General features: G+C 39.8%; 1 protein-coding gene across 1 annotated transcript in view; it reads right to left on the reverse strand.

Moving 5' to 3' along the window:
- cadps2 (Ca++-dependent secretion activator 2) overlaps positions 1-14563 on the reverse strand; it is a 232684-nt gene that overhangs the window by 60380 nt on the left and 157741 nt on the right. The window contains exons 14-17 of the mRNA XM_078256450.1: positions 13067-13168; positions 6486-6549; positions 6198-6321; positions 1360-1460 (exon numbers count right to left, since the gene is read on the reverse strand). Of these exons, the coding sequence (XP_078112576.1) occupies positions 1360-1460; positions 6198-6321; positions 6486-6549; positions 13067-13168 (391 nt within the window). The remainder of the gene's footprint in view (positions 1-1359; positions 1461-6197; positions 6322-6485; positions 6550-13066; positions 13169-14563) is intronic.

Here is a 14563-nt window from a genome sequence, read left to right on the forward strand (position 1 = left end):
TCATAAAAAAATCATTCTACCCTAAATACTCAGCAAATATTTACTCCCTCAAAAGTAATGTAATTGGATTAATGGTTTCATCCAGGGGACTGAACTCAAGACCGGTTTGCCCCCCGTTAAAAACAGATATTTGTTTTATGTTATTTTTATATTTCATCAGAGGTGAACAAAATAATGTTAAATAAAGAAAAATAATCACAACAACATGAAGGTACGGAGTTGCACTGCAACATAGACAACGTGATGCTGCTTATTCTAATATGCTCAGTTACTTCTGTTTTGTGTTAAATGAAATCCTCTTTGCTCTTGTGTAAAATACAGTGGCATTCATAAGTTTATGAACCCATGCTAAAGTTGACTAAAAAGAGGAATAAAAAAAAAAAAAAAAAAATCTTTTGGAAATTGATCTTAATGCTTTAATAAAAAAATGAGGAATATTCCAACCTTTAATGACACCAATTTTCTTTGTGAATGAATAATGTATATTAAATAAATAAATACAGGGGGGCATAAGTCAGTACACCCCTATGTTAAATTCCCATAGAGGCAGACTTTTATTGTTAAAGGCCAGTTATTTCATGGATCCAGGATACTATGATCCTGATAAAGTTCTCTTGGCCTTTGGAATTAAAATAGCCCCCCATCATCACATCCCCTTCACCATACCTAGAGGTTGGCATGATTTTATTTCAGTTAACCTAATAGCTGGTTTGATTTGCATTGAGAGATGATTTTATGGAAAGTACCCCATGCCAATCTCTAGGTTTTTTTTTAATTGATTAGCATGGGTTCATAAACGTATGAGTGCCACTGTAACTTGTGTTAAACACTGCTATGTGTACCTGCAACTTTATCCCGCATGAGAACCTGTTCCCTCCCCCCTGTGCGATCTGTTCTGGAGCTTGGCCTCCCTCTCTCTCGTACCCATAATGCTCCTCTGCATGTTCAGCAGATTATATTCTGTGGGAGCGTTACCTCTCTCTTTGCAGATGAGACAGGAAACATCCAGATAAAACTCCACAGAAAGAAAATATTAGCCTGTCCTCTTTCGTTTTCAAAGAAACACTTTGCTGTAATGTAAGAAATTAAAAAGCCCAATGTCGGATTTTGCAGCCTTGCCTAAACATTATACGATTACTCATTTTACAATAGTCACAGACTGGATTTGGCCTCCAGGCTCCGGTCAAGTGTAACTTTCATATAATAACTTGTGTCTCTACAAGCAATACTGTCAAAACATCAGGTTTAGAGGTTGGAGTAAAAACATAGAGATCATATTTGAGATATTCTAAAGCTGAATGAGAGCTGAGTGTCAGGCGGTCCTGAAACAAACCTAATGGATACAAATAAATAGAGTACCTCGGAGTGATGTTCTTCGTTCTGCTGCAGGACTTCGATGCAGAGCTCTCCCAGTCGCATCATGTCCTCTAGTCTTTTCTCCGGAGGAGCGTGAGGATCCACTGAAGGCCCCAACACAGCAGGAAAACACCCAGGATAGAAGCAAACACACTCAATTATTACGTGTGAGGAACATAACAGGATTTCTGGACGCCTAAAACTAGTAGTCACTGCAACCTTCGGTCACACGGACAAATTATGTACGTTTACTCGAAACCAGTACTGTGTCTGGTGAAAAGTGCTTTTACAGTTTTTTACGTCATCTCGGTGTGAGCTACAGAGTCACCTTAAACTAGATTATTTAATTAGCATTGTTGCGGCTGTAAGCAGTCCAACAAAGTGCTGCCGCGAGGGACTAAATTACGGTGGTCCTGAAGTGCAAATCACAACAGCAATTAGAAAAACGCAACAAGAAATCATAAAACACAACGGCAAATAGGAAAACACGACAGCAAATATGAAAACATGACAGCAAATAGGAAAACATGACAGCAAATATGAAAACATGACAGCAAATAGGAAAACACGACAGCAAATATGAAAACATGACAGCAAATAGGAAAACACTTCAATAAATCACAAAACACAATGGCATTAACTTCTACCGGAAAAGGTAGAGCCTATCTAGCAGAGGACGGACCCTCCTGATTGGACAGACACACTGTCTGTCTTTCGCGCTCCCAAATCACCCACAATCCTATGCGCACGCCTTTGCCGGCTTGTTAAAAAACAAAACAATGGCGGACCTAAGCAGGAGTTGGAGGCATCGCGGATGGCACAAATTGCTATTATAATTAGGTAGATAGACCCCGAGCTAACGTTAAGCTAACTGAACCTATCATTTAACATTAGGCTGTTAGCTAGCTGGGTTGCTGTCTTTTATGCCATTTGTGTTCGTAAAGTTTAATGTCCGGTGGCATTTTCATCTCTTTTTATAAGCCGTTACTGTATATGCGTAATGTTAGCAGAGATTTAGAAATTGGTGTGTTTATCAGTTGTAGCTGCACCATGTTAACTTCACTAGCAACGTTAAATGAAAGCTAAAGTGTATGAGTAGTTTCCCATGTAACAAGTATAACGTTCCGTTATAGCAACGGTAAAGATCTTTTTCTTGTGTTTGCTGTCTTTTAACAGGGACTAAGGAACAAACGGAGGCTGCACTAGCGTCACCAGAAGGGAGAGATGAGGAGGAGAGGGACAGCAAAAGACAAGCAGGGAGACAGAGGCCAAAGAGAGATGTTGAATAGATTATTTGCTATATTATATATATAGCAAATACTATATTATATTCCTATTTGCCGTTGTGTTTTATGATTTGCTGTTGCGTTTTTCTAATTGCTGTTGTGATTTGCACTTCAGGGCCACGGTACTAAACACTGAGAGATGCATAAACACCGTGACGCGCTCAAGATTGTATTGCAATGATTTATTCCTCCACACGTAATATACAACTAGTACTGCAGTTACCAAATAGAAAGTTACTTTGTGAGTCGAAATAAGTGCGTTAGTGCGGCGGTCAACAGAAAGTGTGTCACTCCCAGGCTCACCCCCTCTCTGTCAAAGCCCAAAAAACAAACAGGTGAACAGGTGAAGCAAACAGATATAATGTTATCACTTCTGCTCAAACCGCGATGAAAATGCCCACCACCTACAATATAAGTGCATAACACAATAATCAATAAATAATATAAATGAGACCATAAACAACATACAATATGTGTGGCTCCTACAAGCATGGAAGATTTTAAAAACAAGATTGGGGAATTTCTGACCACTGGACGAGCATGTCCTGTCACTGAACCCTGATCATTGATTGTTTGATGTCATTCACTGATTTGTTTTAACCCTCCTGTTGTCCTCGGGGCAAATTTGACCCATTTTTAAAAAGTTTCTATATCAGAAATTTGGGTTTCTTTCAACTAAATTGTCACAAACAAAATAAAGGTGGATGGTTCCATACGTTCATTGGATTTGGGTGTTTAATTCAATTGTATAGCACTGATAACAATTTAACAAAATTGATGAATTAATGTTGAAAAAAGTGACACAAACGTCAGGAAAAGCTTCTCAGACTTTGGAAAAAGTGACAAAAACATGGAAAAAAGAGTGACAAAAACATCTGGAATAGCCGCAAAAGTGTCGAAAAAGATGACCAAAACGTTGATGATGATGAATGATTTTGTTTGAAATGTTGACCCAGAAAAACTAAAAGTTGCATATCGACGGGAAGACAACCCAAGGGTTAAGTCCTTTTTTTTGTTAGTTATAGGTTTCCAGAGTAATATACAGACAGTATAAAGATCACATTTTACCTTTTGTTGCTTTTCTTCCAGTTGAGGAAAATCAGCCATCTGGCTTACAAGGTACTAAAGGCCATGGCACGGCGAGACATAACCGAAAGGCCCTCACCCAAAAAATCTGGACCAATAGTCCTCTCAGTATGGGGCATGACCAAAACATTTGGTCAACAGACATCTTGAACATTGGAGGAATATTTTAGACAGACAATCTAAGTGTAGTGTAGTGAATTCATGTTTACAGCCCATGGCCCCTCTGTTCATCATTAATGCTCTGTCGTTTGTCCTTTTATGTGAAACTTTTTGTGCGGCTGTCTCGGCCAGGACTCCCTTTAAAAGAGATTCCGAATCTCAACGGAAATGTTCCTGGTAAAATAAAACAAAAATGTGCATGAGCCTCAGCTCTTCCCTTCCCTACTGAACCATATAGTTCACCGCCGGATGCTGCTGATATCCTGTTTCTCAGAGGATGAACCCTTGAGATTTTAACGATTCTTTTTCTTCAAGCCCCACTTTCAGGATAAAAAAGGGCTTTGAGTCCCTGACCTGCACTCTTTATCTTCTCTATGTTTTGGTCTTTAAAGGTCCTATGACATGCTGCTTTTCGGATGCTTTTATATAGGCCTTAGTGGTCCCCTAATACTGTATCTGAAGTCTCTTTTATATAGGCCTTAGTGGTCCCCTAATACTGTATCTGAAGTCTCTTTTATATAGACCTTAGTGGTCCCCTAATACTGTATCTGAAGTCTCTTTTATATAGGCCTTAGTGGTCCCCTAATACTGTATCTGAAGTCTCTTTTATATAGGCCTTAGTGGTCCCCTAATACTGTATCTGAAGTCTCTTTTATATAGACCTTAGTGGTCCCCTAATACTGTATCTGAAGTCTCTTTTATATAGACCTTAGTGGTCCACTAATACTGTATCTGAAGTCTCTTTTATATAGACCTTAGTGGTCCCCTAATACTGTATCTGAAGTCTCTTTCCCAAAATTCAGGCTGTGTTTACATGATGACGCTCGCGGGTGAAAACAAAAAAATATTTTATCGGATGTGCCTTTCGTTTATACAGCGACGGCGTTTTTGGGGCTTAAAAATGCAAAAAAGTGAAACCACCCTCCAGAGTGGAAATCTTAAAGACGCTCCACCGTAGCGTTACCGTCTAAAGGGTAAAAACGCAAAAATCTGAAGACAGCGGTGTGGAGAGAGACGAGAATAAGGCGTTCAGGTAGTCTGTGGTTACGGAGTAGGCTACAGAAATTATAGGCTCCTGTTATCTAAAAGATTTTCAATGTAATGGCTCAATATTTAAATGATTTCGACAATGTGGATAAGGTTGTTATAGTTCGATGACCTTATGTAGGCTATTCATTTGAGCCAGAGTAGGCTACAACGTTACGGATGAAGAGAGAGAGAGAGAGAGAGAGAGAGAGAGAGAGAGAGAGAGAGAGAGAGCGAGTGGCAGCGGGCAGAGGAGGGTCTGATTGGTAGTGCTCCTGTGGGTGCTGTGCTGTGGCTTATCACGGTCGACTGTGCCGGTCGTCATCAGACAAACATGCAACTCCACCTCCTCGTCTTTCCAGACAAGCTTTGTTGTTTTGGTTTCGCGCTGCTAAGGAGAGAAGTAGAAGGAAGGTTCTACGTAGGCGCGCGGACTTGGTGGTGTTGTGTGGCAGTGCTTCACACTACCACCTAGCCACCTGGTGTGTATAGTACATCGAATTTCACACACTTTTGCGTCACCATATGCACGCAGATTTCCCCCCTAAAACTCTCGTCTAAACGCGCAATAAGTGAGAACGCAACACCACTTTTGCGTTTTCTCTTCAGATCGTTTCCATCTAAACATAGCCTCAGCCTTGGTGCAGAATTACAGCCACTAGAGCCAGTCCCACAATGAGCTTTCCTTAGGATGTGCCATTTCTGTGTCTGTAGCTTTAAATGCTATTGAGGAGGAGAGAGGGGGGCAAGGTGGAGGGTGGGGGTGTGGCCTTGACCAACTGCCATGCTGCTTGTTTGCACGCCATGATGTCGCTCTCTTTCTCATGGGGGGGCCAAATTCTCTGGGCGGGCAAAGCAGAGAAAGGGGAGGTAACCTTTCCCCTTATGACGTCATAAAGGGAAGATTCCAGATCGGCCCATCTGAGCTTTCATTTTCTCAAAGGCAGAGCAGGATACCCAGGGCTCGGTTTACATCTATCACCATTTCTAGCCACTGGGGGACCATAGGCAGGCTGGGGGAACTCATATTAATGTTAAAAAAAACTCATAAAGTGACATTTTCATGCCATGGGACCTCTAAGAGAAGAGAAGGCCTGTAATCTACAGTAGAAGAAGCAGCAGGTACAACAACGTAAAGATATATTTTAAAAACTTTTCTTTTTTTTAGATATAAATTGAAAATGAAAATAACAAAAAAGACAACAGGGGAATGGAAACACTGACTGATGTGGAGTCATGTACCGAGAGAACTGAAGTGACATCTGAAAAAAATAAACCCCTCACCCTTGATCTGAGCGTAGTCGATCAGCTGACTGTAGTTGATTTGAGCTGCGCTCTCCAGACACTTCTGCACCAGTTTCTTCATCTCCTCAGGAGGAACAGGTGTGGTGATGTCCTTCATCAAAACCTTAAAACAACACAGAAAAACAGCACATCTCAGGGACGTTGGAGAATTCAGCAACACAGAACAGAAACCAGACCAGAGTGTTTCATCGGCACTCAGAAACCCCCTTAGAGGAAGTCTGTACAAACATATTTAAGATGCAGATGTATTTAAATGTGATCCTGTACCCGTTCCTGCAGCGAGAGTGTTGCCTTCAGGGCCCCATCTGGCCGTCCAAAGGGAAAGCAGTACCTGCAGATGTAAAACGTGGGCGGTCATCACATTTAGAAACAATCTCAAGGACAACTGTGTGCAGGAGAGGGGGGAAAAGAAGAAAAGGAAGAATAGGAAGATGGAAGCAGCGGCAGCGTGCGTCAACAGATGGCACTTTCTTTCATCTAATTAGACTGACGAAGGGAGCTTTTTCTCACCTCCGGCTCCGTCTGAGCGCAGACGAGGCGGTTCAGGGAGGTTTCACGTTGCTAATTGACAAGTGAACAGAACTAAATAAACAAAGGCACGCGGTCAACGCAGGGCAGCCATTTATTGGACAAAAACCTACAGGCAGATGTTCTGTTCCTTCACACTGAAACACCTAAAAAATATATAAAAAAAAAAAAATATCATCAAGCTGAACTTTGTGTGAAGATTCAGTTCATACTTTAGTTCGTGATGTTTATTTCCATGAACAAATGAAAATCAGGCTATGCTGTAAAGGCCTGAATCACTTTTAATGAATGCAATGTCAAGTGTTTCAAAGGAGCATATATGTGTAACATACGCGATATAAGAACATTTACAGCACGTGTCAAACTCACGGCCCGTGGGCCAAATCTGGCCCCTAGCAGGTTTTGATCTGGCCCGCATATCCATTTAGGTTTAAAATAAATTTGGGCCCGCATAGTTTTTGTCGTTTTTTTCAACGTTTTTTTTCTGATGTTTTTGGGGCTTTTTTCTTTAATGGCTAAATTACTTTTTTGGAGCTTTGTGTCGACCAAACTGTAAGTGAGAAGACTGTATGAGACATGCAATATAGTGAGAGTACAGAAATAAAAGCATGTGAGTAAACTAAACATGTCTGGCCCTTTATGGGATTCTTATTTTCCAGTGTGGCCCTTAGTGAAGTTGAGTTTGACACCCCTGATTTACAGTATAGTGTTTGAATTCATGTGTGACATTCATGAACGCATTTCAGGAGTAATCAGAATGAACAGAAAAAAAAGAATAGCAAAAACTATTTGAGTCTGTATTTAAAGACTATCTCCGTCTGACGCCTAGGTCATAGGCAGCAGCGCTGCTGGAGACAATGTGGTACATCCCCAGGTCCTTCAATTGCATCCACTTTTCCTTCACTTGCTTCCATTTTCAAAGACCTACCGTTACTCTAGGGCTGGACGATTAATGGAAAATGTATCGACATCGAAATTCTGAAGCTGTTCTCGACGTATTTTTCCCATGACGATAATTTACATTATTTATAGTTTTTTTACAATCACTTTGGCACTAATTTCTGAACCTTGACGTCATTTTTCATAACTCTTCACAACAAACCTCACAACCAATGATCAAAATGCACATTTTTCAAAACTGTAACACTTCTTTCAATTGCTTGGATACAATACACATAAACCTAAGATCATTTGTTCATTTAACAAAGATCACCTGTTCAATATGACACAACTTAACATAAAAGTACTACTATTTCAAAAAGCAATTCACACATTACATTTCAGATGATTGTCTATTCATTTTATTACAAACATCTAACTATCAATTGATACAACTGCTCAAAATGATAAGTAACTCTACAATGCATAGTTGTATGGAAACAGACAAACAATATTCCATGTTTAGATCAGAAAAGTTTCAAGATAACGAGATTGTCACCAACTAGCGTGGAGCATGAACCAATTAGACTACATTATCTATGGATGTAATATTTCATCCTTCTTTACTGTAATGTACTACTGTTTATCAGACACCTTTTCTGCATGGATGCAGGCCCTTGGAATTGCATCCATGCTTGCAACTCGTTACTGATGATTGAGATATATAATTGATATATACTTCATATATAAAGTACTATATATATATAGTACCAAATTGGCCTGTAGTATTCTCTCTACTACTGCAGTATTTTACAGGGATATATTTACATGTAGTACCATAATGAAACATGTATCACCTATTTTGTCCTACAATATTTAATGATTGTATGAACAATAACACAGTGAAACTATGGGTAGCTTGTGTGTGGGTGATCTAAAGTAACGTTTCAATGGTATTTCACAATACATCAGTTTTTTGAACCAATGATTGTGCAAGTGCCAGATTTATTTAAAGCTATTAATGCACAATGCAATGTTTTGAACATTGGACAGCCTGTGTTACAAGTGATGACTGATTGGTATGATTAGTAGCACAGTGATTGTAAAAAACTGTATTTTTGTTGATAGGCCTACTTTCTCCTTAAAAACATTCTACCGCGTGTGCAGGGTCCGAAATTAACACTCGCCAGTCGCCAAATGCGGCCGAAACGCACACACACAAACACTGACTAACTAGCTAGTAAGTGGTGATTTTTGGCAGCCAGTCTTCCAAAAGAAAGCGCGATGAAATGAAATGTTAACCGATCATTAACCGTCGAGTCTCAGTTCACCCGTCCGGGAGGCTCCGACACACTTTCTGCACTCCGCGTCGGCGGACAGCTGTAGGCTTGTACCGGTGTTGATGCTTTGTACATTGTCGGACACATGCAGCCGCTTTTCCTGAAACCGCTTGCGGGACTGACATAAGTCCACAGCGGCCAGCGGCGTGTATGTCCGAGCCTGTCTCCTGCAGGTTGTCAGCTGTGTGTCTGCCTGCTGTACTCCCGGACGGCCGATTTAACTCGCCGGTCAAAACGCAACTTGCTGGTTCAAAGTTAGGACTATCAAGTGAATTAGTGGTTAAGAAATATATTGTATAGCCTATTTACATTTTTATCATGCAAAAGAAGTTTTTTTTAAAACTTTATACAAAAAAAAAAAAAAAACGCAGTGTCCGTCCTCGAATCACAAAAAAAAATGTAATTATCGTTCATTTATCGTTATCAAGGTAAAATGTGCAATTAATCATTAATAATACATTTTGATTTGAGGTCCTCTTGTGCAGGCCTACGTTACTCCAAATCGTTCATTCCCTCTGCAATTAAGTTGCTGAATGACAGAGGTGAAAAGTAACGAAATACATTTACTGAAGTTCCTGTATTGAGTAGTTTTGTTGTGTATTTTGTATTTATCAAGTAGTTTTTAAAATTGGTAACTTAAAAGTATTTGTGGTATTGTATTTCGCTACATTACAAATCCCATCCGTTACTGAGTAAACTTGAAACGAAAACTGAAAGGAAGAAAACAAATCTTGGCCAGAACCACTAGAGTGATGAATGATCAGCATCTAGGCTGCCTACCAGGGCCAAGTCTCTCTGGAGGAGATCGAGAACGAGATGGAGGAGGATCAGGCGAGCGACGACGGTTCAGAGACCGTTTCAGTAGACGACCAAAAAACCGCCCAAAACGACGAAAATCCTTGGCCACATTTGAAAGACTGTTCTTCATTTAATTTAATTCATTCAAGAGGGCCAATAGTATCATCATACAATGCCAGATGTGCCTGCCAAAGGTGACTGAACTGGCAGCAGTCAATAACTCCACATCTAATCTGCGGAAGCATCTTTTGGTTAAGTATTTGTGCATTGGTACTTCAAACAAAGTTTTCATGACTAATTACAAATTGCCAATTAGCAAAACAACATGTTTCGTGGCATTGCTAATTTTGATCTGGCACTAGCAACCCGTAGGACAACGTATGTAGGACACTGGCTAAATGAATTCACATACATCTAATGTCATGTGTTATGTTGTTATTACATGTGTATACATTTGTATAGATGTTTATACATTCGTATAGATTTTTCTTTAATTAAAAACAAAATAGTTTTGGATTTATGACCCCTTGTCCGATTTTCACTACATGGGCGAGCTCAGCTTTAATCTAAATCAACTAAACTGTGGAAATCCTGCTCTTGTCTGGGAGAACATTAGCATAATCCCAGCATTGTCCCGGCCATTGTTTACCAGCATTAGCCTCTTGTTGAGGTGAGTTAGTAATGACTCCCGCTGGCTGATTCCCCCCCCCTCCCCTCCTCCACACTCGGCCCTGACCGCCCCCCCCCCTCCTCTCTGTGGCCAGATGGAGGGCCCCTCTCAGGCGTGAAGGGGTTTAAAGAGCCGCGCTTCAGGACAGTTAATGGCACAGGTCCATTCAGACGAGTGTTGCTCAAGGTCTCGGGGCTGTCGCTTTCACACCGCGCTCACAATGTGTTCACACGGCGGTGGCGGCGCTGAATAGCAGCACGCAGATGCAGGGAGGTCTCATCAGCCTCTGTCGACGCATGTCCTGCACCTGTTGTGTGCTGCTGATGGCGCTACAAATACCCAGACTGCACTGGGTTCATTATGATGGAGTTAAAAAGAGCATACCAGTGTTTTTTTTACATGTTTTGGGTTCTCTTCAAATCACTTTACATCACAGCTAAGCATTTGGAAAATGTGTTTTTCGAGGTTAAGATGTATTTTTCCTACAGTTCCATGCAGCCATTCTTTCCCATTTATTTGAATAAGGCGATCTATTATCAGATGTTGATGCTGTTGATGTATTACTGTATTAATGTCTTGCTGTTTTTTTCCCCCCGATACCGGGACCAATACCAATACCGTGACTTTGATACCGGTTCCTAAATGATACTTTTTTCGATACCAATTTCATAAAACAAAAAGAAACTACAACATTACACATTATGGTACAAATCTTGTTATTCATATTCCAGGTCCTTCTACGTGAGTCGTCTCTGTGTAACGTAGAGTTTTTCCTGCGTGTCTCTACGACGTGTAACGTTAGACAGCCAATCACAGACATTATTAGATCTTGGTAGAAGCATGCTGATTGGCTCACCGACGCTGATGAGATTTACTCCTTAGGTACTGAATGACGAGGCATTTTTCGATACTCAATACTTTAGGAGGCAATTCGGTCGGGGCCTTAAAAGTGTTGAATTTGGTACCCACATCTCACCAAACAACAACAGCAAAAAATTAGCCGGATGGCTAACACTGGCACATTTACAGAAATATTGATTCATAATCAAGATGCCTGTGATACTGCCTAAAATGCTGGTATCCGTATTGGCAAGTACTGGAGTTTATGCAGCGATCCGATACGTGATTTAACCCTGGGGAAAATTTTTTACTTTAAAGTAGTTTATTTCTGCTCTTTTTCCGTTAGGACTGAAAAACTGGAAAATAAAAGAAAGTTCTGTGGCGTTCATTGTTTGTTTTTGTTCATGTTTCACAAAGAGTTTAACAACAACAACAACGATAGAAATAATATCACATCCATACAGGGATAGTAGTATACAGCTGTTATACATCATATCATCCATACAGGGATAGTAGTATACAGCTGTTATACATCATATCATCCATACAGGGATAGTAGCATACAGCTGTTATACATCATATCATCCATACAGAGATAGTAGCATACAGCTGTTATACATCATATCATCCATACAGGGATAGTAGTATACAGCTGTTATACATCATATCATCCATACAGGGATAGTAGTATACAGCTGTTATACATCATATCATCCATACAGAGATAGTAGTATACAGCTGTTATACATCATATCATCCATACAGGGATAGTAGTATACAGCTGTTATACATCATATCATCCATACAGGGATAGTAGTATACAGCTGTTATACATCATATCATCCATACAGGGATAGTAGTATACAGCTGTTATACATCATATCATCCATACAGAGATAGTAGTATACAGCTGTTATACATCATATCATCCATACAGGGATAGTAGTATACAGCTGTTATACATCATATCATCCATACAGGGATAGTAGTATACAGCTGTTATACATCATATCATCCATACAGGGATAGTAGTATACAGCTGTTATACATCATATCATCCATACAGGGATAGTAGTATACAGCTGTTATACATCATATCATCCATACAGGGATAGTAGTATACAGCTGTTATACATCATATCATCCATACAGGGATAGTAGTATACAGCTGTTATACATCATATCATCCATACAGGGATAGTAGTATACAGCTGTTATACATCATATCATCCATACAGGGATAGTAGTATACAGCTGTTATACATCATATCATCCATACAGGGATAGTAGTATACAGCTGTTATGCATCATATCATCCATACAGGGATAGTAGTATACAGCTGTTATACATCATATCATCCATACAGGGATAGTAGTATACAGCTGTTATACATCATATCATCCATACAGGGATAGTAGCATACAGCTGTTATACATCATATCATCCATACAGGGATAGTAGCATACAGCTGTTATACATCATATCATCCATACAGGGATAGTAGTATACAGCTGTTAAAACATAATAAAATAGATGTATTTTTGAACACGCTGGTATCGGATCGGTACTCTGTATCGGCTGCTACATAAGTTCAGGTATCGGAATCAGGAAGCAACAAATGGTATCGGAACATGTCTAATTAATTATATAGAAATAGAAAAAAATAAATGAAAATGAGAAAACAGTTTTCTGTAGTTGAACCTGATTTCTGTACAGTACAGAAATGAATGAAAGCCACCGGCTTGCACAAGATGTTTGTTGTTTAGTGATTCTAGTGAGAAGGTGTGCCTACCTAAAATGTGTGATCTGGTTCTCCAGCAGAGCCATGAGGCGACTCCTGATGGCCTCAAATTGCTCTTTTTCCTCCACAGCCACCGTACCCATCCCATCAGGCCTGACGAGACAGAAAAGATCAGACACAGCACACGGTCAGCTTTCAACTCTACCTCTGTGGCTACAGATCACAGGCTGAACCTATCTTATTTCATTTCATTTCTACTTTTTTATTGTTTCCCAGTGGGGGGAAATTAAAATGTTTTCACTCTGTTGTTAGAACACACATGCTCAAGTCCTACACGTGCACTAATGGAGAGATGTCAGAGTGGGGGGGCTGCGACTGCTGGACAGGCGCCCTGACCCTCCTGTTCTCAAGCCAACGGCGTACGGACTGAGCTACTGCCATCCCTAAAATAGAAGAGGGAATGATGCTGTTTCTCTACTGCTAAAATTCAGTATTCAGGAAAAACTAAATAAAGATAACAGGGTCTTCCCTCGCTTTAGAAGGGTTAGGTGCAGCACTTGAGCCGTTTTGGTTATTTATTATCTGCTCTGGATTTTCCAATGTTTTAGACACAGACACGGTTATAATAATGGTCCAAAATGATGTGAAACATTTCTTTCATTGAAAAACACTGGATAAGATGATGTGCTACATACAGTATTAAAATCAGTACAGCTGTTAATGTCAATGATATGGCTTCTATATTGCTACTTGTGGTGTATATTGTTTCTTTGTTTTGTGTAAAAGGATAAAAATGATGCAGTTGTGGGAAAATATGATGTTCCATGGTTATGAGTAAGAAGTGTTTGTGTGTGTAAGTAATGTTGTAGGTAACGCGCAACTCAGTGTAAGGAGATGGACCGGAGAATAAGAGACAACTGGATTTAAAACATAAAAGCAATGTTGTAACAGCTGGAATGTATGTTCATGTTTAAAACTGTTCAATACACAAAGTAGGAAAAAAAAATAATTCTGTTACGATTCTGTTACATCGATAACCAATGAGTTACAAACATGATGCTGCAGACATGTTTCCTGTAATACACAATCAGAATCAGAAAAAAAGATTTATTGCCATGCAAGTAGCACTTCCTAAGAATTTGCTTTGGTTATTGTTGCATACATAGAAACACTCAACAATCAATACACATACATAAAACTAAATAAAATTAAGAAAAAAAGCTGCATGGATTAGTGCAGGATGTGCAAAAACAGGTTGGCAAAACAACTCTTCACAAGCTTGAAATGCATTGTGGGGGAAGCTACTTTGACACTGTAGCTCGTGAAGCAACAAGCTTCTCCTCGTTGACAGTTCATCTCCGGCAACACGACACTTTCATACAGTCGATACACAACGACGACTCAGAAAAAGTAGCTCAACACTTTACTGCTAAGTCATTTAATGAACAAACGCATGATTATGTTGTGGTGTCATTTATCACACTACAAGAAATATTTCATTCCCTCTGCAAAAAACACTTTTAACAACATAAAATAGACACCGTGTTT

This window comes from Sander vitreus, chromosome 8, assembly GCF_031162955.1.
Source record: "Sander vitreus isolate 19-12246 chromosome 8, sanVit1, whole genome shotgun sequence".
NCBI classification, from domain to species: domain Eukaryota; kingdom Metazoa; phylum Chordata; class Actinopteri; order Perciformes; family Percidae; genus Sander; species Sander vitreus.